The following is a 27,129-nucleotide window of genomic DNA, read 5'->3' as shown; positions in this document are numbered from 1 at the left end:
TGGAAAAGACACAAGTCAGTGTGCAGTTAGTTGAACCTCTTCCTTCTGTGCCTTGGTTGCCACAGCTGTGCTCCTGGAGCCAAGCTCTGGGTCCTCTTAGCCAAGCAGAGGTGTCTTTGAAGCCGACAGCTCTGCCTGTGTCCCCAGCTGTCACTGCTGTGGAGCCCTGGTCCTGTTCCTGTGTACATAGGAGCTAATTTCTTTATTTATGCTACTCAGTGCCCAGCAAGCATGTGGGGCACACCCACGTCACAGACACCAGCTTCACAGGCTGACTCCCACAGCTCCTCCAGGCAGACCCCAAAATGTCTGCTCACGCTGGGGAGGAGATGGCCTTGCCTCAGCAAACATGGTCTTGGAGAAATGTCTTTCTGGGCTCAAAAGATGGCATTTTTACCCCCTGCCTTGATGAAGGCTTCAAAATGAAACTGGACGTACACACGTGCATGTCACTTATCAAATCTTATTGCTAAGTAGTTGGCAGCTGTCAGTCATTTTGACGTTCTGCTGGTAACTCAGTATTAAAGTGCCTGGAGCATTTTCTGGACTAGGCGATGAATGCAATCAGTTTTTAAGCAGCCGCCCCGAGGCTATATTCTTCATACACCTTATGTCACAGATGAGGTTCCTGGAGCATTGTGGTGAAATTGCTTTAGATCTCTGTTTACGATTCTCATGAAGCTTTTTCACCCAAAGAATATTTATAAAGCAAGATGGCCTGCGCCACTATGGGACAAGCTCTCTGGATAATAGTATCAGGAGCAAGCGTGCCTCAGTCCTGCTTTGAAGCGGTGGCCGAACTGACCAGCTGAGGGGTTTGGAGGCTCTATGCAAGGGGTTTAAGGGAAGGCCCTGGTTTGCATTTTGAGAAACATCAGTCTGGCCGCAACATGAGGACTGAACTGGAGGGTGGGATCGGAGAAAAAGGCTGGGAGAAGGTGGTGGGTGACGAGGGGAAAAGTGGTGACAGCAGGCAGCCCGCATGGGGTGGCGAAGGTGGGAGAGAACCAGGAAACAGCTGCAAGAGCTTTGACACAGACGAGGGAAGGGAGCAATTCCACGTGGGCTGAATCGAAGATAAGTAGGAATGGCGTTGCCTGGTGGTACTGAGGGGTGGGGAGCAGCTGACAGGTGGTCGGAATAGAGGAGGGGGAAGTGGGTGGTACCTGATGAAGGAGATCCCGGAAGTCAGGCTGAGGAGTTGGAATGCAGACTCTAGGTGGTGTGATTGCGTGGGAGGAAAGCTGGTTCTCTGGGGTGTCTGGCGGGCACATGCAGGGCGGTGGCGTGCAGCCCGGGGCCTAACTCATGCGTGTACTGCCCATCAGTGGCCAGGGTGCCTGCCCAGCATCTCATGATGTTGGCAGCCCCAGCCAGCTGTCTGTGTGTTCCGTCAAGCCCATCGGGCAATGATGAGGTCTAGGCTGGCGAGGCGGGGCTCACCCTTCTCCGAGAGCTCCTCTAGGCCTTTCCTGCTCCTCCTTGGTTGTCTCATGACAAGCTCCTGGCTGAGGAGTCAAGTGCAGGGGACCTTGGTGAAGACCCAGTTCAGGGTGGGCTACCGCTACTGATTTACCGGCTTCGGAGTTGTAGAGAGAAGGAAAAGGAGCTCGTGTGCCTCCTCCAGGGAAGGTTCCTGCATGCACCGAAGAGCTCAGCCGTCTCTAACCAAATCCCCCCTTTTCGTCGCTTGCTTTCTTTAGGATTGCCCCACCCCAACCATTCTTCTCTGGTGACCTCTATCTACCCCCTAGTCAACAAGCCCTGCCCGATGGCGCAGGAGCCATTTCTCCTGGAGAGCGTATGCCCTTCCCTACCAGGAGACGCTGTGATCTGTGGACCAAGGGCTTTGTGCTGGGGCTGCTGTTTTCACCAGTCCAGTGCGTTGGCTGCAGGGTTATCTTCTGTGGGTGGGCGGAGAGCAACAAGCCTCAGGAACCTCCCTGCTGGTCTCAGGCTTCATCTTCTCCTCCCGGACCCTGAACCTCCCCATTGAAGCCAGCCACAGAGGCAGAGAGCGTCGTGGCTCTTACCCACCTGGCAGGTGTGACAGCCTTCCCTTTGCTGTCCAGCGGGGTTTCCCAGCTCAGTCCCTCTCCTCCAGGGCCCATCTCTACCCTTCCATCTTAGCCTGCCTCCCCACCACCCTCAAATGCTTCTTCCCAATTCCAGGCTTTTGTGTGATCCTACTGATTCCCTCCCCAAAGTAGACCTCCTCTACTTGCTGACAGGTTAGGCCCAGCTCTCTCCCAATTCCTCCTTCCCGCACCCTCAGCCCCAGGACCACCTCCTCCTCTCTGCTCTTGTTCTCTCTTGTTTTCCTCTCCACCTGCCTTTCGAGGCATTTAATCATACTCACCTTTCATTTCCACTATGCAAGGTGTGTGTTTTATCTCCATAGTTAACCCCCCATTGCCTGAGGACAGAGTTGGGCCTTCCTTGCTTCTCCACCACTGCTCCCCTCATGGGGTCTGGAAGGTGCACGGTGGATGGCTCAGGTCGCTCTGCAGTGACCTCTACTGCAGTCTTGCTTCCCCTGGTCTGTGTGTTCAGAGGCCCTCAGCACGTGCCACCTGCTGTCATCAGGGCTGACTGGCACGTCTGTTCCCCCGGCTGGGAGGATGGGCTGTGAAGCTAATTAATACACGCAGTGTATGGAGTCAGCCCTGCCTGAGTTGTTCTTTTCTTGCCGTTGGTGCTACTCTCATTCTTTGAGCACCAGTGAAACCCCAAATCCTGCAGCAGACATGGGATATATTTTTAGGTAATTCTTTTATCCCAAGTAACAGGTTTGTCTTCGAGTTGTTGAACTGCGTTGGCTGTGACTCCTTCAAGCCTAAAGGTAAAAAGCCTGGGATGGAAACATTCTACCCTCCCTTCTGCTAGCTTTTTATCGTAACAGTGCATTTGTATTTTAAATTGGCTATTTGTTGTTTCATAAGCCAGGGGTGTATCTGTTCTATTACTGTGCCGCATAAAATATATCAGCCATAGGACAAAGGCTTATTCACAACTTTAAAGTAAATCTGTGGCATTATTGGTCTACTTAGTGACACAAAGAGTGCCAAGGCTGTATAGTGCTTCTTACTACAAGATGTAATATGTAAATATGTGCAATATATTTATTACACGCTTATTTATATATCACATATTTGTATGGAATAAACGTGAAGACACAACATGTAAACCACATATTCAAGCAGACAGTAACCACACTCTGTGTGTGTGTGTGTGTGTGTGTGCACGCGCACATGTGTATGTCCATGTACAGATTCATGTGTGCACAAGCTGGAGTGCAGTGGTGCAATCTCAGTTCACTGCAACCTCCATCTCCCGGGTTCAAGCAATTCTCATGTCTCAACCTCCCAAGTAGCTGTGATTACAGCTACCATGCCCAGCTAATTTTTGTATTTTTAGTAGCGATGGGGTTTTACCATGTTGGTCAGGCTGATCTCGAACTCCTGACTTTAAGTGATCTGCACACCTCGACTCCCAAAGTGCTGGAAATACAGGTGTGAGCCACCGTGCCTGGCCCTCATGTCTCATTTTTTTTATGCTTAAAGAAATTCCTCAGGTACATGGGAGTAATTAGAAGATTTTGAAATGTGTTTAGAGATCGAGACTATAGACATCTGTGCTCCCAACATGTAGATGTAAGAGCTTGCTGAAGCACCAGAAGGGCGGCTTTGCCCGATATGCATTCAGAGTACTCAGCTCTTAGGTGTTGGCCCCTAGTTCCTATTTGGTGTTAATGATTTTATCACATTAGATGGTAGTCCCTAATCTGATACTTCTCTTCTTTCCCCTCTCCTGATCTCGTGCTTTCTGGAAAGAGAGAATCATAGTGAGATCGAAAGGCGCAGACGGAACAAGATGACTCAGTACATCACGGAGCTCTCCGACATGGTCCCCACGTGCAGCGCACTCGCCCGGAAGCCAGACAAGCTCACCATCCTCCGCATGGCCGTCTCACACATGAAGTCCATGAGGGGTACAGGAAACAAGTCCACCGATGGCGCGTACAAGCCTTCCTTCCTCACAGAGCAGGTACCCTGGTCATCTCGTCACCATGGGAAGGGGGGAGAATCCCAGTGTCCCCAATATGAAATAAACTACGTGGGGAACCAGGGCTCAAGGTTGAGGAAGGAATGAAGCCAAGATGTTTTGTTTCCATTTTTCTCCAAGCAGCTGTCTTCAGAAGAGGGTTTTTCTGATCTTTGGGTTTTCTGTTTTCGTGTTTCCCAATACCTTAATGAGCTGTCACTCAAAAAAATATATTGAGCATCTGAACGTTGTGCTCAGCACATGACACAGGAAGAAGTGAGTAAAAACGCTGTGTGCTGGAATCGTGCTGATGTAATCAGCCGATGAAAGTGATGGTATATGACAAAAACACAACGTCAGTGATCATTAGAGAAGTGCAAATCAAAGCCACTATGAGATGCCATCTCACTCCAGTCAGGATGGCTATGACTAAAAAGTCAAAAAAAAAAAAACAAAAAACAGATGCTAGTGAAGTTGCAGAGAAAAGGAAACGCTTGCACACCTGCTGGTGGGAGTGTAAACTAGCTAAACCATTGTGGAAAGCAGCGTGGAGATTCCTCAAAGAGCTAAACGCAGAGATTCCGTTCGACCCAGCAATCCCATTACTGGGTTTATACCCAGGGGAATTCAAATCGTTCTACATAAAGACACATACACGCGTATGTTCATTGCAGCACTAGTCTCAATAACAAAGACACGGACTCAGCCTAAATGTTCATCAGTGACAGATTGGATAAAGAAAATGTGGTGCATATACATCATGGAATACGACACAGCCATAGAAAAGAAGGAGATCATGTCCCTTGCAGGAACATGGATGGAGCTGGAGGCCACTATCCTCAGCAAACTAATACAGGAACAAAACCAAATACCACATGTTCCCACTTATAAGTGGGAGCTTAATGATGAGAACAAACAGACACAAAGAGGGGAACAACAGGCACTGAGGCCTTCTAGACGGTGGAGGGTGGGAGGAGGGACAGGATCAGGAAAAGTAACTAATGGGTACTAGGCTTAGGGTCTGGGTGATGAAATCATCCGTACGACAAATCCCCGTGACATGAGTTTACTCCCTTGGCAGTACGTAACAAACCTGCATGTGTACCCCTGAACTTAAAAGTTAAAAAAAAAAAGACAGTGATGGCAGCAGTAGTGACAATAGTGGCTTGGATCAGAGCACTTTACCAGCCGGCATTTGCTAGGTGCCTGGTGTAAGTCATAGCTTTCTGTGAATTATCTCATGTACTCTTTATTCCAGCCCTGTGAAGAAGCCAGTGTTATTTAACTCTGTTTTATTGATAAGGAAGCTGAGGTTTAGAAAGTAAATAGTCAGCAGACTGCTCAGAGCTAATCCACTGCTTAGTGGAGGAGCCAAGATTGGGTCCCTTGAAGATAGGCCAGTAGGACCCCTAAGCCATGTTTTTAACACCTACACAAGTCTTTGACCGGTTGGCAAGAAGAAACACATAAAATGGCTAGTGAGGTCACATTTTGTAAGTGGTTTTATGTGAACCAGAGGCCTGTATTCAGGGTCTTTGTCTTTCTATGTGCTGGTTATACGGTGGGTTGGAAAACGCTCTAAGCTTCAGTGTGCTCATCTGTGAGATGAACATAAAGCTTTTTGCTTTCCTATCTCCGAGGGCTTTTGCAAGATAAATGAGATGATGAATTTGAAGGCATTCATTGTATACAGCAGAGCGGGAGTGACGGGGAGAGGTGAAATTAAACAGTTGTCAGGGGATGCAGTGAGGAAATGCAAAATATGTAGAGTGTAGGGTCCGAAAAGTAACGGAGTGTTTAACAAGACACAGAGTGTGTGGCCAAACTGAAATAGATGGGGAGCAGCCTGGTATTAACAAGCAGGACTTCTCAGGACAGGGACAGCATTGGTGTAGAAAGGAGCCATGAAAATGCCTAGACAGGGGAGCAGAAGGGATTTCACAAAAAGGGAAGAGTGTGCACGGAACCTCAGAGTTAGGAATGAAAAAGGAATGGTTGGGAGACAGGATGGTTTATTCTGCTGGAGCCAAGACTCGATTTCTCTCGAGTTAGGTTTAGAAAAAGAACATTTATTACTGTCTGTTCCGTGACAGACAGTTAAGCAAGCACGTCACATGTTTGATCCCTTTTTAAATCATTCCGGTGGTCATGGGATCCCTCCCTTGGCAGATGTTCGGAAGGTCCAGCAGTGCTAATATCTGCCACCTGGAGGACACAGAATGTGGTGGTCAGGCAGTAGCTTCAAGCCTCATTTCCACCTCTGTAAAAATAAATGCAGCCATAGCTCCCAGCTCATGTGGTTGCAGTGAGGAAGGCAACAGGCATAGACTGTTTAACATGGGGCCTGAGGTATAATGCAGGCTGAATAGCTCGCAGGTAACAGACAGAAGTTATTAAGCACTGCTAGGTGCTAAAGTCAGTGACATGTTTTTTGTCTACACGTCTTTAATCTTTACCAAAAAACCTACAGGGTCAATGCTCAAAATGAATCTCGTTATCTTTAAGTGACTGAGGATTATGAAAGTGTCGTAGAGAGAGAAGACAGTTGTGTAGGTCAGAGGAGTCCTCCCTTTGTTCCTCTCTCAGCTGCTTGGGTGATGATGATAAGGGTTACTTTGTGGAGCACCTACTGTGTGCCAGGCCCTTACTAAGTCCTCACACGCAGCATCTCATTTAACCTTGCAAGAGCTCACTGAAAAAAAATTGCTGAGGGCATGAAGTAACATGGCCAAAGTTGCACAGCTAAGTAGGAGAGCCATAGATGAAAGTGCCCCTTTACTCCAGAGTACATGCTCTTAACTGTTACTGTCTGTTTTCTTGGAGCATGGAGGCTGGTGCTGGATTCAGGGCACAGGAACTTGGTAGTGAGGGATGGTCTCCCAGGGAATAAACATCACGGGGCAGGGTGGTAGAAAGAGGGCCTCTGATGCGAGCAGGGCTTCGTCCCGTAAGACCTCCCCACAGTTTTTGCAAGCTGGGAAAAAAATGAAGTCATTCAGCCTCCACTTCCTCTCGAGACTCCAGTCATAAAGAATCCTGTACTTCCCCAGACATCCTCTTCCGTTTATCATTTTCTTACCACTCTTCCTGTTGGGAGAATTGTCCCAATACTGAAAATAAAAATGCTGACCGAATTCTCTGAACTAATTAAGCATCTAGGTGACGCAGAACAGCAGAAGTGCAAAGCAAGAGAAATGGGCAAAATAAACTTATCCTTAAAAAATGCTTGTACCAACTGCTTCTGCCCCAGTTTCCCAGGCAGAGGATGCTAGAATTTTTTCCCGGCCGAGGGCTTAGACACATTTACAAAGCTCCCTGGGTTCTGCTCATCAGCACATCAGTGTTCTCTAGACTTGGGGTCCTTGGACCCTACTTGGGGACTGGGATTGGGGGCGCCAGACTCCCCACCTTTTGTCTCCACTCTGCTGGCTGTCCATGTGCTTTACAGTGGGGTTTTCATATAAGATTGCATTCAAATAAAGGATTGCCAGCAAAAAAATGTTTGCCAGCTGCTGACCTCCAGGGATACCTTTGTCCCCTGGAGCCTGAACAGTGCTTGAAGTAGTTGGAGGGGTGGCCATGGATGACAGTGCCTGGCTCCTGCAGGCACAAAGCCTGTTTCATTCAGTGGCAAAGGGCTCCTTAGCTTGATGTGAGAGTAGCATGGGTGAGTACACTTGAGCTGCCATTGCGTGCTACGAAGAAAAGACATCTTATCTTGTTTTAACAAAGTTGATTTTGCCCCATCCATGTCCTTCTGAGGATAATGTCAAGGCTCTCTGCTGCCCGTTCCTGGACCCAATCAGCTTCCTTCCTGCCTTCAATGACAGTCATGGCCCCAGTGGATCAATGTGAGCCCACGGTTGGCGCTCCTAACCTCTTCTTATTGTAAAGTGATACGGATAATACCACATGCCCTGCTGCCTCCCAGGATGGTGCTGAGAGTCTTTTGAGATGATGCTGATGATTGTCAGTTCTGGAAATCCGACAGAAATGCAAATGTAAGGGGATACTCTTATAGCCAGCGCCCAGCATTCAGCTCAGAAATGTAGGAAGAGAAAAGGAACAAGAGCGTACTTTCAGTGTGGCAGGCTGTGGGTGGGGAGGCACGTGGTCTTTTTCATTCTCCCTTCTCCCCTTCCCCTTCCTTCTATCCAGCACCTTTTGTGCCAAGCACTATGTGTTGGGCCCGTCTGCTCCAATGACATGACTGCAGTTTCAGTATGTGGTGAAGCTGTTCACCCTCTGGCAACCCAGCACCTTCTGGTGATCACTCATTGCTCTCCCATCCCCCAGCCTGGAAATTTTCTCTCTCCCCAACAAAGGACTAATGAAGACAGGGCTGACCGTGTGGACAGTAGCTGTGTCTTAGGGATGGCAAGCTTTGTGCATTTTTCTAGCTTATTTTCCAGTAAAAAAGCACTTGTTTCCCAAACTATTTGTGTACCAGAATAAATATGCAGATAAAGGAAATTGAAGATTCCTAATAAGAAAGTTTAATCAGCCCGGGTCTGTCACTTTATTTGTGCCAATCACAATCTTTTCTTTGTAGGAACTGAAGCATCTCATCCTTGAAGCAGCTGATGGATTTCTGTTTGTGGTGGCTGCTGAGACAGGACGGGTGATTTACGTGTCTGACTCTGTCACCCCTGTTCTGAACCAGCCCCAGTCAGAGTGGTTTGGGAGCACACTCTACGAACAGGTGCATCCTGATGACGTGGAGAAGCTGAGAGAGCAACTGTGCACCTCAGAAAACTCAATGACAGGTCAGTGAAGCTCCCTTTATCAGGCTGTCTGTCTCTAGAAGAAATTCTTTTAGTAAACAGGCCAGGAAGTGGGAGGCCGTGAGAAGCTGCCTAAAGGTGAGGGAATATATCTGACTTCGCTTGTGTGATGACTTCATTCACTTGATAACATTAAAAATCCATTCTTAATACATCATCTTTTTCTGTATTTTACCTGCAATTAGTGTACATTACTACTGGAGGCTGTCGTTGACATATTAGTCAGATCCACATGCCCTGCTTGAAGTTTATGCAGCAAGCATGTGCTTATCTGATCCTGACCACAGACACTCAGTACCCAGGCCTTAGTTACCTGAAATCGCATTCCTTATTGAAACGTTTAAATATAGTCAATTCTACTCATACGTGTTTCTAAAAATCACTGCAGTATACACAGTCATGCAATAAAAACTCTAGGGTTTATGGAGAAAAAGTACTTTAGAAGCACAACACGCAATAAGTTGTCAGATAAAAGCAAACATAAAAGCCTATTATAGGCCGGGCGCGGTGGCTTACGCCTGTAATCCCAGCACTTTGGGAGGCCGAGGCAGGTGGATCACGAGGTCAAGAGATTGAGACCATCCTGGCCAATATGGTGAAACCCCGTCTCTACTAAAAATACAAAAATTAGCTGGGCGTGGTGGCACATGCCTGTGGTTCCAGCTACTCGGGAGGCTGAGGTGGAAGAATTGCTTGAACCCAGGAGGTGGAGGTTGCAGTGAGCCGACATTGCACCACTGCGCTCCAGCCTGGCAACAGAGCAAGACTCCGTCTCAAAAAAAAAAAAAAGAAAAGAAAACCTATTATAAATGGTAGCACAGCTTTAACATTAAGTGGTTAAGAAAGGCATACACCTTACCATGCATATGGCAGTTGAGTTTGAAAATGACCTAAAGTTGGCTTATGGAGGTAGTCTCAGAAGTTGTGCTCATTTGTATGTTACTGTGAAATGGTAGTAGCACAGTCATGTGAAATCTGACGAGAGTTTTAACTCCAAATGTGGTTGAATGTGGCTAATAACACACTGTGGACCGAGAGAGCTGACTGATGTCTGAGGTATGTGAATCTGGTGTATTTCCATGTGGCTCGGTTCAGCTAGATGCAACTTTCTATGTTCATCTTACAGATAAGCAAATGCAAAATTCACATTATGCTCAGCTTGTTCCTTAATACGTCAGTCACATTGAAACAAATTCGCATTGTTGAAACGAGTTGTAAGAGTATTATACCAAAATATTTGCATTCCGCTCTATGTCAGATGTATTTGTGTTGTCATTCTCCCTGGCCGTATTACGAGCTGTTGTATTCTCACTTACCTTGTGTCTGTCCAACTCAGTGCTTTGCCCGTAGTAGGCCTGCAGCAGAAGCCTGATGAATTAGTGAGTGCGTGTTTATTGTGGTCAGCCCAGGATGCTGTAACAAAATACCACAGAATGGGTTACTTAAACAACAGAAACGTGTTTTCTCATGGTTCTGGAGGCTGAGCGTTCAATGTCCTAGTCCATTTGGCCTGCTGTAACAAAATGTGATCAACTGAATAGCTTTTAAGTAATAGAAATTTATTTCTTACTGATACGGTTTGGATCTGTGTCCTCACCCAAATGTCATGTTCTATTATAATTCCCAATGTTGAGGCGGGCCCTGATGGGAGGTGATTGGATCATGGGCGTGTTTTTCATGAATGGTTTACTAACACCCTCCTGGTGCTGTTCTCGTGACAGTGAGTGAGTTCTTATAAGATCTAGTTGTTTAAAAGTGTGTAGTACCTCCTCACTCTCTCTCTTGTTCCTGCTTCTACCATGTAAGACACCTGCTTCTCTTCACCTTCTGCCATGACTGTAAGCTTCCTGAGGCCTCCCCAGAAGCCAGGCAGATATCAGCATCATGCTTTTTGGATGATCTCTTTAAAAGTCCTGTCCCCCAAATACAATCACATTCTTGGGTACTGGGGATTAAGACTTCAACATACCAATTGTAGCGGGAGCACAATTCCACCTATAATGACACTTATGATAAGACTGAGTCAGATGTTGCTAAAAGTGAGAGGTGTACAGCTGTTTCAGAAGGATGGTAATAATTTTCCCAGTGCTGGTGATCAGACATATATAAAAGGAGGGAGAAGACAGAGAATGAAGGTGTGAGGACAGCATCTTTGTCTCCTGGCAGTAAGCTCTGATGTGCTTGTGAAACGGCAATGCTGAAATAGGCTCAGAAAGACTCTCTCTGCTGCCCTATTCTCCTGCCTGAATTAGCAAACTCCGTATAGAAAATCCTAAGGGAACACACCTTATAAAGTTAAAAATTTGACAGGGATGTAAAAGGGAAAAATCAACCAACCAGGAAATGTTGGTTTGACAGCTGAAATCACCTTCTCTGGAAAGTACTGTCTTTCCCAGACTTCTACATGTGACCACAGGATGTGGCTTTTGGAAACCCGGTCAGGAGACCCAGCTGGGACGGCTGCCAGGGAAGTGATGGTCAAGGTTAGTCTGGCTGTGGCCAAGGGTGTAGCCAACCGGTTCATCACAGCTGGGTGGACATTTCTGTCCATGTGAAGTCTGAATGTGCCTGGCAGGGTTTAAAGAGGCGATGTGAACCACATCTAGACAGGAATGTCCTTGGAGTGGACACTGAGTCACTGGGGCAGTGGAGGCCATCCTCTAGAATGCCAGGGAAGGCCCTGTGAAAGGTGAAGAGCCAGGCCTCTGAGCTCACCTGTTGGCCAGGCTCCTCTTGTGAAGAACGAGATGAGGCTGGAGAAGTGAGTTGTTATTCTTAGGGTGGAAGAGAGGACAGGGTCTCTCTTACAGTCCCAGGATGTGATGTGACATTCCTAGAGCATACAACAAACCTTGTTGATTCCATGGGGGAGAGCTTGGAAGAGCTCCCTAAAACTGGGCTGATACTCAGACAGGCTTTAGGGTTTTCCTGGTGCTCAGGACAGGGCTAGAGTGGGCTTCATACGTCACCAGCCCAAGCGTAGGTGTAATTTTAAAATTGTATTAAAAGGCCTCATGTGTGACTTAATGCCTTTAATTATTAGACTAGAGTCTCTGAAACCCTCCTGTCCCTGGACTCATGTGGTTTTAGGCCTGGAAAGAGGTGACATGGTCCCCTTGGGAGAGTCAGGGTGGAAGGGTGTCGAGGCAGGGAGCCAGGCAGGCTGGCTAGAGTGGGGATGGCTTAACTAGGGCAGCCTGACCTCCTTCCCCAGTGGAGTCTCCTTCCTCTGGGACTCTCTCAGAGTGATTTGATGTCTCATTTGTTGGACCTGCAGGGTCACCAGTACTGAACGTGTGGAGGTTTGTATGTGCATGGGACAAGAAACTTGACTGCACTGGGGCCTGCAGACTCCCATGCTGGCTTGGGGACCCCAGAAAATCAATGTGCTTGCAAAGAAGTTGCAGCATCTGGGGTGATGGTGACGGTGGAGTTCTTTGTTGAATTAAGTTTTTTCCTAGCTGGCGGGATGGTGATAAAGAGTAGGTGAAAAGTTATATACAGTCTCTTTAGAAACATCATGGAGCGACGTGGGTCAGTGTCAGGATCTGACTTGTCTATGAATGAAACTAGAATTCATCCACATGGAGAGAGGATGGGTGAAGCCTTACCATACAGCAGTGACACTGCTAGTGGAAAGGGAGTTGGGAGCTCCCTGCTTTTGTCCTGGTTTTCACTTTGTGATCTTGGCAAAGCGACTCTTTCTTCTCTGACCCTCATTCTCCTTATCTTGACCCAGGAAATTTCTAAGGCTCCTTCCAGCTCTGATTCTACTCTTTTCCTCAAGGCCTCATCCACCAATGTAAGAATTGGAGGCAAATTGGAGGAGGGGGGACTAGTGAAAAACCCAAGAGAAGCTACGCCGAAGGCTCAGGGCCATGAGGCCAAGCCCTTGCTGCCCGCTGATCGGGGGACCTGCTCCATTGCTGATGAGCAGCACACACAGAAGAGGGATGGCACTGGCCCTGGAAACTCAAGAGCCACCCAGAAAGTGTGTCCCAGGACTCGAATCAGCAGTGGTTACAGGTGGACACCGCTAAGTGCCTTTACTTTCACCAAAAGAGGAGCCCCACTCTGCTCAAACACTTGTTTTGACAGGCAGGCAAAAGGGATTGGCTATCTCAAGCTGAGGAACTGGATACACACCTGGGAAACTCCACAAACACTGCCTGGGGAGGGCCCAGCTTTCCCTTTGTAGGGGTGATTGGGATGTTGAGGACCCTGAGGATTGTAGGGGCCTCAAAGGGCCAGGTAGGGGAGCCAGCGTCTTCCAGAGACTGTGCTTCCGGAAAAGAGGCTGTAAAGCCAGCCTGGGTTTAATTGATAAAACCACCTGCCAACTGGCTTGAGTGAAAAAAGAATTGGTGTAAAGGAGCACTGCCGGCCTCAGGCATAGAAGGATCCAGGTGATGGAACACGGCTAGCAAAACAATAGTCAGTATTTATGATTTGTGGATTTCCTACTGACCAATTCACCTTCTAGGCAAAACTTACCTGTGACCCCAGACGTGAATGCTCATGGAGCTTTTGTGGTATTTGTGGGCACATGCCAAGCGGCAAAAAAACGGAGTCACCTGATGTGCATGTTTCCAGCTGAGGTTGAACAAGGGGATGCTTCCTCTGCCTCATTTCAGCTCGTACTGTGGACAGGTGTCCTTTTCATGCTGTATTTGGGGCCACATTTTTTGCATTTGTGTGTCTTTTCTTGGTGACTTCGCTGTTTCAAATGGTTCCTGAGTGCTGTGCTGAAGCTAGTGTTCCGCAGCCCGGGATGGGTGTGATGAGCCTTCAGAGGAAGCGGGCATTTCAGATGAGCTTTGTTTGGGCATGAGTTACCATGCTGTTGGCTGTGAGTTCAGTGTTAATGAATCAACAACATATGTTAAATAGGTATCTTCAGAAAGAAACACACATAAAACAAGATTACTTACTGATCAGTGGACAAGAACGTTATAAACAAGAGGTCTGCAGAAACTGAATCCCCTTAGAAGCATTGGTTCCATATTTGATAATTCAGTGTTCACAGCAACTCTACAGGACGTAGCTACCTCGAATAATGAGGACCATTTTTTGTCCCCATCTCCTGGCTTTGCTTTCCTCTGAGCAGGGCAGATTCTCAGCAAGGCTCTCCTCACATGGCAACAAAGGTGTTTACTAGATGCGTTGGGCTCACAGTTTCCTGGCTCCCACAGCACCAGCAGAACGTGGGTGCCTTCATGCGGTGGTTGCAGCAGACATCCCAGGCCTGGCTCTCTGGCTCATATTGGTCCACCTGCTCTGCCCTTGGCCGGTCCTGATGGCCAGGGAGACTGAACCAGGATGTGAGGTCAAACTACCTCTCCACCCAAGGCACTTGGATTCAGAAGTTAGGAAGATAAGATTCCCTCTCGGAGGAAGTCAGATGCTGTCACTGAAAGAAGGAAGAGATGGTGGGCAGGCAGGCACTGGCTGAGGAGAGCCAGCCTTGGTGGTGTTGGAGGGGCTCTTTATGGGGAACGATGCGTGGTCTGCAGAATGGAAAGTGCCCTTTCCTCTCACCAGGAATGCTTGGATGTTCGGGTTATGGGATTCTCAATAGAAGATGGAGCTAAATTCGCCTGGCTAATTTTTAATTTTTTTTTTTTTTTTGTAGAGACAAGGTCTCGCTCTGTCACACAGGCTCGAGTGCAGTGGCACAATCATAGCAGCCTCTCTTGAGCTCAGAAGGGGCTCAAGATGTCAGACCTGGAGGCGCCAGGATCAGATGGAAGTGGTGCCAGGGAAGGGCCCCAGAATTAATGATTGTGGATATCTGAGTGGCCTGAGCCCCAGCTCTCTGCAGGGAAGGAGAGGAGCAGAGGAGAGGCCCAGGGCATTCCAGGTGATAGCAGAGCCTGGGACTGTAACCGGATATGCCCAAGAGGTGGGGTTCAGAGAGCCAGCAGGGAGCAGCAGAAGCGGCTGGGCAGGGGCCGCCCAGAAGAGCGCAGAGTGAGCAGATTCTTTGTGCCTTCCGGTGGCCTTTCCCAGGTTTGCTCCTGTGACTGTTGAACTCTGGAGAGCCTCGATCCTGGTGAGCAGAACTGGAGGCGCCTTGTGGGTGACCTCAAGTACTGCCCTGGGTGGGGACCGCCTGGCTGCCCAGGCTGGGAAGCGGATGTGGACAGGGATGACCCACGGACGCTTCAAGGCAAGGTTGATTTGGCCTGTTTCCCTGCATTCCACTTCCGTGGCTCTGTTTCTGCTGGACTCTTCCTGCATTCAGAGAATTGGGTCAGCATTATGGTTCAGCGTAGGAAATAACTTGAAAATATAGCTGTCCAACAGCATAAGAGGGTGCCAGAAAAGGCCAAATTCCTCCCTCCCTCCCTCCCTTCTTCTCTCCCTCCTTCCCTCCCTCTCTTGCTTGCTTCCTTCCTTCCTTCCTTCCTTCCTTCCTCCCTCCCTCTTTCTCTCCCTTCCTCCTTCCCTCCCTCCCTCTTTCTCTCCCTCCCTCCCTCCCTCTCTTCCTTCCTTCCTTCCTCCCTCCCTCCCTTCCTTCCCCCTCACTCCCTCCTTCTCTTCCTTCCTTCCTCCCTCCCTCTGTCCCTTCCTTCCTTCCTTCCCCCTCCCTCCCTCTGTCCCTTCCTTCCTTCCTTCCTTCCCTCCCCCTCCCTCCCACCCTCCCTTCCCTCCTTCCTTCCTCCCTCTCTTCTCTCCTTCCTTCCTTCCTCCCTCCCTTCCTACCTCCCTCCCTTCTTCTCTCCCTCCCTCCCTCTCTTGCTTCCTTCCTTCCTTCCTTCCTCCCTCCCTCCCTCCCTCCCTTCCCCCTCCCTCCTTCCTTCCTTCTCCCTCACTCCCTCCTTCTCTTCCTTCCTTCCTCCCTCCCTCCGTCCCTTCCTTCCTTCCCCCTCCGTCCCTTCCTTCCTCCCTTCCTTCCTTCCCCCTCCCTCCTTCTCTCCTTCCTTCTTTCTTTCTCTCCTTCTCTCTCTCTTTCTTTCTGCAGTCACTACTTAGTTTATTCATCCATTCGACAAATACCTGCCTTGCATGGCTGTAGAAAGGTCACATGGGGTGCAGCTTACCTTGTGATCCACCTCTCCTTCCCCTATCACCTATATGTAAGAGTCCCCAGCTGTTGTTGAATGAATGAACTCCCATTTGCCAACCATTCCAGCCCAGATTCTTCGTGATAATTTGCAGAGAGCCCAAGCCAGATTGGTCCCCGAGGGGTCTGGCTGGAAAGTTCCTGTGCATGATTCACATGTCCCAATCAGCTGTGATTAAGCTTTCCTATCTCCCTGAGAGCTTCGTGGAAATCCAGAGATACTTTCAGCCTTGGATCATAGGATTTGACCGGGCTGTGGTCTGGACACAGAGAGCAGCTCACGAGAACAGCCCACCAGGGAGCCATTTTCAGCTAGCTCTGCAGCTCTGCTTGTATACCTTTCATCAGGCTGCCTTTCCATGAGAGTTTAAAGATGGTGCATTCACTGAGGAGTCTCCCTGCCTGCCTGGGAGAGAAGACATCTGTGGGACACTCGGTGCATGTTGCTTTTATTCTTCTCATTAAGCCGTAACAGCTGGATGGGTGGCTCACACCTGTACTCCCAGCACTTTGGGAGGCTGAGGCAGGAGGATTGCTTGTGTTCAGGATTTTGAGACCAGCCTGAGCAATATAGTGAGACCTTACCTCTACAAAAAATTTTTTAAAAATTACCTGGGTGTGGGGTCGTGCACCTGTATCCCCAGGTACTCAGGAGGCTGAAGTGGGAGGATCGCTTGAGCCCAAGAGGTCAAGGTTGCAGTGAGCCGAGATCATGCCACTACACTCCAGCCTAGGTGACAGAGTGAGACCCTATCTCTAAATAAATAAATAAATAAATAATACCATAACAGTGAAATATTAATAGCTATAATTAATTATTTTACTTTTTTAGAGACAAGGTCTCACCACATTGCCCAAGTTGGTCTCAAACTTCTGGCCTCAAGTAATCCTTCAGCCTCATCCTCCCAAATGGCTGGGACTACAGGTGTGCACCACCATGCCTGGCTAATTTAAAATTTTTTTTTGTGGAGACAAGGTGTCGCTCTGTCATCCAGGCTCGAGTGCAGTGACACAGTCAGAACTCACTGCAGTCTCTCTTGAGCCCAGGAGGGGCTGAAGCATCTCTCCCACCTCAGCTCACCAAGTAGCTGAGACTACAGGTGGGTGTCACTGCATTCAGCTAATTTTTAAATTTTTTTGTAGAGATGGGGTCTTGCCACCTTGCCCAGGCTGGCCTCGAATGCATGGCCTTAAGCACTGCTCCCATCTCAGCCTCTCAAAGTGCGGGGATTACAGGCATGAGCCGCCGCAGCCAATTATCTTGCATTTGTCTAGCATGTTTACCTACTTCGGTGGCTGCCAACCCCTGTTGCACATTAGCATTAATCACCTGGGGAGATTTGATAAATAGACTTGCCCAGGATTTGGGGAGGGAGCTGGGCACTGGTGTTTTGTTAAACCTTCCCCAGGTGGTTTTGATGCACAGGAAGGGTTGAGAACCGTTTGTCATCTGGGCCCTCATCGGGGTCCTGTGCATGGGGATTATTGGCCCCATTCCCCAGGTCAGGAGCGTGAGGCTTGAAGTTACGGAGAAGTTTTCAGGGTCACACACCTGAGGCCAAACAGCTGCTACAGAGTAGAGTTCATAGTCAATGACAAAGAAGTTTATTGCCTTTGGGGCCTCTGGATATAAAAAAAGCCTTGGCATGACCCAGTATCCCTGGGGCACCAGGAGCCAGAACAGTGTTCAGTGGGGTTTGGGCGTATGAGTGGTGAATGGCATCAAAGCTCCAAGACTAAGGCAGATGCCCCAGGGGTCTCTGGGATCGTGTGTAGTCTAGTGCAGCATGTCTCAAAGTGTGGTACTTAGACCAGATGCATGAGCATCATTTGTGGATTTGTTGGAAATGCAGAGTCTCCCCCACTGAATCAGAGGCCCTGAAGGCCCAGCGATCTGTATTTTCACCTACCTTTCAAGTCATTGTGATGCATATTAAAGTTTGAGAACCACTGCCTTAGTGAAACCATCGTGGGACTCCCTATCAAGTCATCTGGATTGAGTCTGCTGTTATTCTTGGCTTTGCCAAGCTCTTTGATCTCCGAGTTTAGCTTTCCTCCTCAGAAAGATGGGGAATCTATGACTTTGTGAAATGTCTTATTAATCGTAGAAGTCCATGCACATGTTTGTTTGGGTTTACTTGGGAGATGAACCCTGGTAAGCTCTGTTATGTGGGTTTCGTGGAGACACTGTACTTGCATATGTGAGGTGCAGGGAGCTTCTTAGAGATGTGGAATTGCAGGTCCCATCCCAGGCCTGTTGAATCATGATGTACATTTTAATAGGAATTCCAGGAACTTATATACTTAGATGCACATTATAGTTTGAGAACTGCTGAACTAAAGAATTAGCAAATAGTGATTATGCTGGGGCTGCTTGCAGCAGCCTGGGTCGAGGGCATCCTTTGGTAGCCAGGACTGGCATGAAGTGATCAGATCTGTCCCAGTGACTCAACTGCCAACCTGTGTTTGCACAGCCCTCAGGTGACAGACCAGGAGCAGCTAGAAGACTGGCTCTGTGGGTATGCTGTGCCCTCTAGCTTACTATCTAGGGCAGAGGCTGACTGGGCATGGGAAACGTGTGTGGCAGCATAGCAGCCTGTAGCAACCTTGGGAACCTCACTGCGCAAGCCTGTGCATCCCCAGCTCTCCACCGGGGTCAGCACAAAGTTTGCAGGTTCAGCAGGAGGCACCCTCCACTGTGGAACAGGAGGAGAGCGTGGAGCTGCTAGCGTGCTCATCCTGTCACCCTGGGAAAACCCAGGCTAGAGCAGGAAGAAATGCAGTTATACGTGACGCCGATGCCGCAAGGGACAGCATGCACCTCCTGGAACGTGTGTGCCTGGGAAAATCGCTGCCAGTTGTCAACATGCATCCTCAGCCTACCCAAGGCAGCTGGGCCTTCTTCCTGACACTTTGCAAAAGAGGGCAAGGACAGACTGTTGGACACAGCCATGTGGCTGAGTCCTTCAGTGGAAGAATGTCAGGCAGATAATTGGTCCCACAGGGGTCCTGTGAACGATACAGTCCCCCCCCCCACCAGGGTATCAGTTCTGGAAGAAGATGGCCCATTTCCAAGTGTCAGTCATGAAGGTAACTTCATAAAAACTGTACTTTCAAATATATGGTTTATTTTCTTTGGACTACCCAAACTTAGTCTTTGGACTAATGCCAGAATCTGAATCTGAACACATTTAGCAGTCCATTTCTGCCATATTAGGTAACATAGATAAATGTGGCAAAAAAAAAAAAAAAAAAAAGGCACTTGATTTTATCTCAACCATTAACACTGTTATTGAGTTTCTGTTGTTTGAAATAGAAATAAAGTGTTTTTATGGCAAGAAAAGCATGTTTATTTGACTTAGGCCCCTTGGAAATTGCCCAGTTGTGTAGTAAACACTTAGGCTGCCGGAAAAACCATTTGGGGTAAGTTGCCAGAGGTGCCTGGTAAATGCACGTGAGAGTGAAATCTGAGAATTGCTGGCTGGTTGTTTTTTGTATCTTCACAGTGACTTTCCCACTAGAAAACGGAGCCTCCTCAGATCTGTTATCCCAGATGTTCCTTTGGAGCCAGTTCAGTTCTTTCTCGTTGTTAAATATTTATGCAACCTGCCTGTTTTGCTTCACGACATGCAGAGCATGGCTGATGCTGTTGAACTGTTTGTGTCTTTTTCTCATATTTTATGTTGAAAGATATTCCATGAATCTGGACAGATTTCCAGCCCGGGCTGCTGGGTTCATTATCGCTCTTGTGTCACAGCAGATAAAGGGGTCAGAGTGGTGTTTTTTGCACACGTTGCAGACTTTAGCTGGAAGGCTCACCTGCCTGCACACAGTGAGTTCCACCAGCCGTGTGTGCTAAGGAGTGGTGGTCGTGGGGGGTGTATGAGGCTGTGGGGAGGCAGCGGGAGAGTGGAAGAATCCCTGTACTTGGAGTCAGATGCACAGTTACAGTCCATGGCTTTTACCTTGGGTGAATGACTTAACCTCCCTGAGCCTCAGTTTTCTCACTTTCTGGCTTGTAAATGCTGACAGCGATGCGTCACTTACAGAGCTGCTTTGAAGCAGGCATGCAATGACATATGGGATAGTATTAATGATAGTGTTTGGGAATTGTAGAGAGTCCATTCATTTTTTTTTAAATAACAGCAAATTCTATTTAAATCCTACTATAGATCCATGGTTTTCCTAACTTTCCATCTTGCCCTGCTCTATTTGTCTTCTTAGCTCTCTAAAATGTGTCTGAAGATTTTGGAATGGTTGTCGAGGGAAGATGGGTAGGCCCTGATCTTTGTCAGTTTTGCCACCTTACAAAACAGTGACGTGTGCTTGAGACTCTCCATTGCAGGCCCAGGTAGAGGAGAAGGAAGAAAGAGGAGGCCAGGTGCGTGGCTCACGCCTGTAATCCCAGCACTTTGGGAGGCCGAGGAGGGCGGATCACGAGGTTAGGAGATCAAGACCATCCTGGCAAACATGGTGAAACCCCATCTCTATTAAAAATAGAAAAAATTAGCCAGGCGTGGCGGTGCGTGCCTGTAGTCCTAGTTACTCGGTAGGCTGAGGCAGGAGAATCTCTTAAACCTGGGAGGCAGAGGTTGCAGTGAGCCGAGATTGCACTACTGCACTTTAGCCTGGATGATAGAGCGAGATTCCATCTCAAAACAAAATAAAACAAAACAATAACCAAAAAAAGAGGCACTTACTGTTTTCTCTGTCTTTGTTCTATTGATTCATCCATTCATCCAGCACATATTTAGTGAGTACTAACTTTGTGCAAGACACCGTACTAAGTGCTGGGGATCTGGTGACAAATTAAACTGATGTGGCCTGGCTTTCGTGGAGTTGACAGTTTAGTGAGGAAAAGAGACACCGAAGAGATAATCACACCTAACACACTGTGGTAGGTGTGGAGGGAAAATGCCAGGAAGCTAACGAGAACAAACACCACGGGATAGGGCATGTCTGGGCAGGTTGGAGAAGGCCCCTGTGAGTGACTGACACTGGGTGAGAACTGGTAAGGAAGCAGAAGGCAGCCAGGTGAGGAGGTGGTGAAGGGTGGGGAGAGCGGATGCTGACTCCAAAAGCAATCGCAGACCACTGAGCATTTTAACCAGAGGAAGCCCAGGATCCGTGTTAGATGTGAAACGCTCACTCTGCTGACAGAGTGGAGAACACATCGTAGGACCACCAGACAGGTTTGGGGTATTCAAGATTAGAAGGATGCTAGGATAGCCTCACAAGGGCTGATGCAGGCTTGGATTAGGGAGGAGTATCATCTTCTCCAGCTGCCATAGCAAATTACTACAAACTGGGCAGCTTAACTCTATGGGAATGTATTATCTTGCCATTCTGGAAGCCGGAAGTCCAAAATCCAGGTGCCGGCAGCTGAGTCAGTTCTTCCTGGAGGCTTTGAGGGAGAGCCCAATCCGTGGCTCGCTCATAGCTCTGCTGGTAGCCGACAATCCTTGTCATTCCTTGTGGACACATCGGTCCGATCTCTGCCTCCATCATAACGTGGCATTTTCCCTTTGTGTCTCTGGATCCAAATGTCCCTCTTCTTCTAAGAATACCCGTCTGTGTTCAATTAGGGCCCACCTTAATCTAGTATGACCTCATTTTAACTTGATTCTGTCTACAAAGACCCTCTGTCCAAATAAGGTCACAGGCGCAGGCTGAGAGTGGACATGAATTTGGGGCAGGGCATGGTGGGAGACACTAACGCCCAGGACAGTTCGTAACAGCAGAGATGGAGGGAAGTGGTTAAATTCAAGAGATATTTAGGCAGTGAAACCAACAAGGGAGTGGATCCCCTCATTCTCGTTCTTTACGCAAATAGTGTTTAAAAAAGCTGATAGCTAGGGTCTTTGGTGACCTTGTTGCTGCCTTTTGTTCTCATTGTCGGATCTCTTCTACTAGAAGTGAGTTTAACGGCGGGGAGGATGAGAGGCACCTCCTCGGCATCCCTGACTTGTCATGTTGACTGGAGCCCCTAAATCCACTGCTTCCTTTGATACTTATGCATTCACTGATGGATCCCTTTGGACCCACCAGCTTATTTCTGTAGATGAACTTGGGTACAATGCAGAATGTGCTCAGTGTGCCCTGCTGGGAGGTAGGAATACTCACTGCTGTTGATTTTTTTTTTCTTTTTTTTTGAGACGGAGTTTCACTCTTGTTACCCAGGCTGGAGTGCAATGGCGCGATCTCGGCTCACCGCAACCTCCGCCTCCTGGGTTCAGGCAATTCTCCTGCCTCAGCTTCCTGAGTAGCTGGGATTACAGGCACGCGCCACCAGGCCCAGCTGATTTTTTGTATTTTTAGTAGAGACGGGGTTTCACCATGTTGACCAGGATGGTCTCGATCTCTTGACTTCGTGATCCACCCGCCTCTGCCTCCCAAAGTGCTGGGATTACAGGCGTGAGCCACTGCGATTGGCCTATTGATTTTTTATCATCATTAATCAGCTATGCAGTGAGTCAGCAGGGATACAGCCCCAGGAATGGTCTTCCAGGCTGTGGGTAATGTGGATTTGATTTGCCCCGTGCTCCCATTCAGGTGTGAGTGTGGATGCAGGTTGGGCCTTGCTGTATCGATTCCTCTGCTTCATCTTCCTGCTCTATTCCTCTTCATTTCTTTCCAGATGGGGTCACTCATGCTCACCCCTCATCCATCTGAAATAGGCTGAAGCCACCCCAGGTGGGACAGAGCAGCATTTCCCCCTCTTCCTCTCCTTACCTCCCTGATATGGCAGGGCTTGGAATTCGGTCACTGTGCAGACCCACACAGGCAGTTTAATTCTTCAGGGCTGACCCTCGCTGTATTTCTCCCTGCTTCTATCCCTCCCAGCCCTGAGCCTGGGTTTCCCTCTCTCTTCGCCTGCCTTTGTCCTGACCTGATTCATCCTTTCATGCCTGAGTTATGCCCACCTCCCCATGCCCTGGGCCAGACCTGCGCCTTCATGCTGTCCATGTGGACAGCAGCAGAGCCAGGCACAACCCAGAGCCGAGGTTAGGGCTGCTTTGTGCTGAGAGCAGTGGTAGGTCGCCACGCTGAGGGTGGGTTCAGATGGGGGTCATAGAGGGGTCCAGGCCAGGAACCGATGCAGGAGAGGGTGCAGGGAGATGGGACTGAGTGAGGTACATCTAGGAGTTGAGAAGTTTGGCCCCCAGCTCAGGACATAGTCTGTGACTGACACTTCACCCGTTCAGGCCTGGCTCTGGCAGCCTGCAAGGTACAAGTTCCGTTTCCAGATGTTGGACTTAGCTGGCGGGTGCTTGACCACTGTGCCTGCATTTCCAGGGGCTTCCTTTATCATTGCACCCTGAAACAAAGCAGGGCACCCGTCCCCTCACCAGCCTCCTTCCTCTTCTTGACGTTGTCTTCCAGGTCTGTGGACCTATCATGCTTTTTTCAGGGAAACAACTTCTTAGGGAAGGGATCTAAAACAGAAGCCTACCTGGGCATGGCAAGGCTGGAAGAGACTTGCCCATTAATGTCACTGAATGACTGGATTTTCTGTGCATGGTAAATATTTCTTTGTATGAGAAGTAACTGAGAGGACACAGCCTCATGAGCACAGGGCTTACAGGGAATCAGGGAGGCCAGCGGGGATACAAGTAGAAAAGCCCTCACTGTGAACCTTGTGTGCGTTTTCTTTACACATCCAACTGGATTTTCCCCTTTGGCATTAGAGAACAAGCTGCTTCCCTCTAAACAAGATTCTGTGGTCGAGGGAGCTCTCCAGCCTCTGTCTGAGCTGGGAATCCGGAGGTTAGGTTTGAGAAGCAGGGAGGGGTGGTCTTCAGGATCCAGGCGTTTCCCAGCTCACCATAACAGTGCGTCTCTGTCCTGGATGAAGAGGGAGTAGGATGTTAAAGTTCTCTTCAGTGGCTCAACATACATATTTTCCATCTCATCAGAAATGTATGGAATCGACTTTAGAATGCAAAATCTTGCTTTAAATTCATGCAGAGCTTTATCCATGTAACACTGGTGTGCTTCTTTATAACACTGAAAGTCACCTCCTGAAGACTGGTTCCTACGTTTTCATTTTTGTATCATGGCTTTTCTTGAAACAAGGCATACACAAATGACGCCTGAAAAACATTTATTACAGCTTTGTAGATAAGTTTTTTAAATTCCAAGCCCTTAAAACAGTGGTTCTCAGCCTCAGGGTGCATAAGAATTCTGTTGGTTCTTTTAAAAATTCAGATGCCAGGACGCCACTCCATTTCTGTGAACTTGACTGTATACGATGATGAAGTTCAGGCATCTGTCTTTTCACATGATGATTCCAGTGTGGTCCCACTATTGCTCCCCAATGCGACCCCTGCCAAAAAAACTCACGCATATAAAATAAAATAAAATAAAATAAAATAATACAACCTAATTTGTCTTTTATCTAGGAGATCAATTTCAGGAAGATAGTTTCTTAATTTACTACCACCAAAAACGAGAATGTTAAAAATGTAATCAGCAACACAACTGAAAAATGTGCAGCACTTGGCATTTTAAGTCTTCTTTCAAAAAGTCTTGATTTCCTAATGAAGTATCTTTTATCCTAACTTTGATGTTCAGGAAGTCAATTGACAAAGACTTTTTTCTTCCTTCTATAACAGGAAACTACAACAAAAATAACCTAGAAGTAGTATTTTTTTAGGCAGATATAATTATTTTGAGTTACTTTGTGATGCTTGAAAAGACAGATTGAATCACTGCTTCTTGGTGGTATGATTTAGATTTCAGTAATCGTCTCACGTGATGGTCATATTTTGTAATACTTTGGTTAAAAATAGCTTTGTTGCAAAAACTCCAGCATGATCAAGAAAATAAAATAGTTTCCTTTAGCTTCACCAAAGACAGACACGTTTCCCTCTGAAATGTCATGACTCATGCCACGTGGCTAAATAAAAATGCACAGATAGCACTGATCTTTCCTGTTTATTGCTTTTTTAGTAGAAGCTAATTGAGGAAAACATCTGCATCCAGTTTTCCCTTTATTTTTGTAGATTCTTTTCTTCTGCTCCAATGCAAACCTCCTGGCCCGTCGTTTGCCCAGGCAGTGATCTGATAGATGGCTTTCAGTATTCTCCGTTTGGGCGATGACATAAACTACTCTCCAGTGAGCTATTTACAATTCCATTCTTTAACCTTGAGCTAAGTGCATGCACTCTAAGGACATGAACTCACAAGGGCTCTATATCATGAGGGTCACACAGGCTGACTCTTCTTTCAGTTCTGTAACTCCCTCCATACCAGGCCTGTGAAGTGGCCACTGGCTTCCTTTTGAATACCTGCAGTGGCGGAGCTGGCCACCTCAGAAGATAGCCCTTTCTACATTGGAATAGTGCACTTGCACTAAGGTTGAAGTTACCCTCAGTAATCCCTGCCATCACCTTAGACAGCACAGCTCATGTTGCTTGGTAGGGCTGGGAATCAGCAGATGTGTGGACTCACTGACTGCCGTGGTGGGGAGTTAAGGGCATGGACTCTTAGCCTGGGTTTGAGTCCTCATTTCCCCGCTGACCAGTTGGGTGATCTTGGACAGGGTACAGGGATCCTCCCTGAGCCTCCAGTTCCTCATCAGTGTTGGTAGGAGGTTGGTGCCCGAGATGGTGCCTGGCACAGCCTGGGTACTCTGTAAATGCTTGTCACCTTTTTATATTCCTCACTGAAGGCACCTTTGTCTTAGGTGGTATTCTCAAGACGTGAAGACTGGTCAGGGATTCATGCACACATTTTTGTGAGCACTCTCAGGAGAAAGTGGTGAGACAGAAGCTGGATAGGTCAGGATGGGTCAGAAGAGAAGCCAGGCAAAGACGCGGTTCTGGGGAGTCTAGCTTCAACCTGATCCACGGGGATGAAGCTGGGGAGTGTAAGTTGCACACAGAGTCAGTCCCTCCTTGAGGCAAGGGAGTGGGTTTTTGCAACCCTGTCCTAGTCAGTTATTGGTCACAGGTCTTGAGGAGCGGGTGTGACTCCTAGACAACTTCAGTCCAGGCGGCTTCAGGGAGAAGCTCTGGAGAAGATGCAGGCGTGAGCCATCAGCTGAAGAATGTGCAGCAGCTAGGGGAGGACCCAGCAGTCAAACTGGTGCATAAGATCCACGGGATCTGGGTGGGACGTCTGCAATGTCTACTGCAGCCCATGGAAGAAGTGTCCAGCAGCTGAATGAGTGGAGCCGGCCGCAGGCTGGCCACCAGAGCGGCTGAAGCTTACCCAAATAACCTGACAATGCAGAGGCCCTCCGTGTGGATGTGGGCCCCACCCCCTCTGTGTGGATGTGGGCCCCACCCCACAGTCCCATCTCTCCTTGGGACTGCCCACAGCCTGGCCCAAGATTGAGGGCAGCCACTAGGGCTTGGCCATCAGGCCTTCACTGATAAGGGGGAAAACCTTTATGGGAGGCGAATTGCATGTCTTATTTTAAGTCAACAGGTAGTTATCAGCATGTGTCACTGCGCTAGAAACGGAAGATGCAGCAATGCATGAAACTGTGGTTACCATCCATCATGGAGCTTTACCCCAGGAAATGGACAAACAAGCAATTATATAATGAATATAGAGTTAAATTGGTGGCATGTTCTGAAGAAAAAGAACAGGAGGCTATGGGACAGGAGAAGGGACCCTAATTTACACGTTAGAGGCAGTGGGGAGAGTGGAGCAGGGAAATGCCTCTGAGGAAGTGACAGGATGTGATTGGGATCAAAATGGAAGGACATGAACGGGAATTAGCAATCTGTGGGGCGGTGGGGGAGTGGGATCAAGAGCTTTCCCAGCCATGGTAATAGCATGTGAACAGGCTGTGGGGCAGGAAAGGTATTGTTGGGTCTGGGGAAGTGAGGAAGGTCATTGTATTAGTTAGTTTTCATGCTGCTGACAAAGAGATACCTGAGACTGGGAAGAAAAAGAGGTGTTTTTTTTTTGTTTTTTTTTTTTTTTTTGAGACGGAGTTTTGCTCTTGTTACCCAGGCTGGAGTGCAATGGCACGATCTCGGCTCACCGCAACCTCCGCCTCCCGGGTTCAGGCAATTCTCCTGCCCCAGCCTCCTGAGTCGCTGGGATTACAGGCACGCGCCACCATGCCCAGCTAATTTTTTGTAGTTTTAGTAGAGACGGGGTTTCACCATGTTGACCAGGATGGTCTCGATCTCTTGACCTCATGATCCACCCGCCTCGGCCTCCCACAGTGCTGGGATTACAGGCTTGAGCCACTGCGCCCGGCAGAAAAAGAGGTTT

General features: G+C 48.3%; 1 protein-coding gene and 1 long non-coding RNA gene across 8 annotated transcripts in view; both read left to right on the top strand.

The window, feature by feature from the left end:
- ARNT2 (aryl hydrocarbon receptor nuclear translocator 2) overlaps positions 1-27,129 on the top strand; it is a 189,027-nt gene that overhangs the window by 58,940 nt on the left and 102,958 nt on the right. For all 7 annotated transcript variants that reach the window (XM_032263864.1, XM_032263867.1, XM_032263866.1 and 4 more), the window contains exons 4-5: positions 3,834-4,047; positions 8,597-8,810. In XM_032263864.1, coding sequence (XP_032119755.1) covers positions 3,834-4,047; positions 8,597-8,810 — 428 coding nt within the window. The remainder of the gene's footprint in view (positions 1-3,833; positions 4,048-8,596; positions 8,811-27,129) is intronic.
- Positions 17,087-19,151, top strand: LOC116540373. Its single transcript, XR_004264409.1, has 2 exons — positions 17,087-17,497; positions 18,538-19,151. It is a non-coding gene; the product is annotated as an uncharacterized LOC116540373 (long non-coding RNA).

Source organism: Sapajus apella, unplaced genomic scaffold (genome assembly GCF_009761245.1).
Source record: "Sapajus apella isolate SASKATOON/1434 unplaced genomic scaffold, GSC_monkey_1.0 scaffold139, whole genome shotgun sequence".
NCBI lineage: Eukaryota > Metazoa > Chordata > Mammalia > Primates > Cebidae > Sapajus > Sapajus apella.
This window is presented reverse-complemented; position numbering and strand designations above follow the sequence as displayed.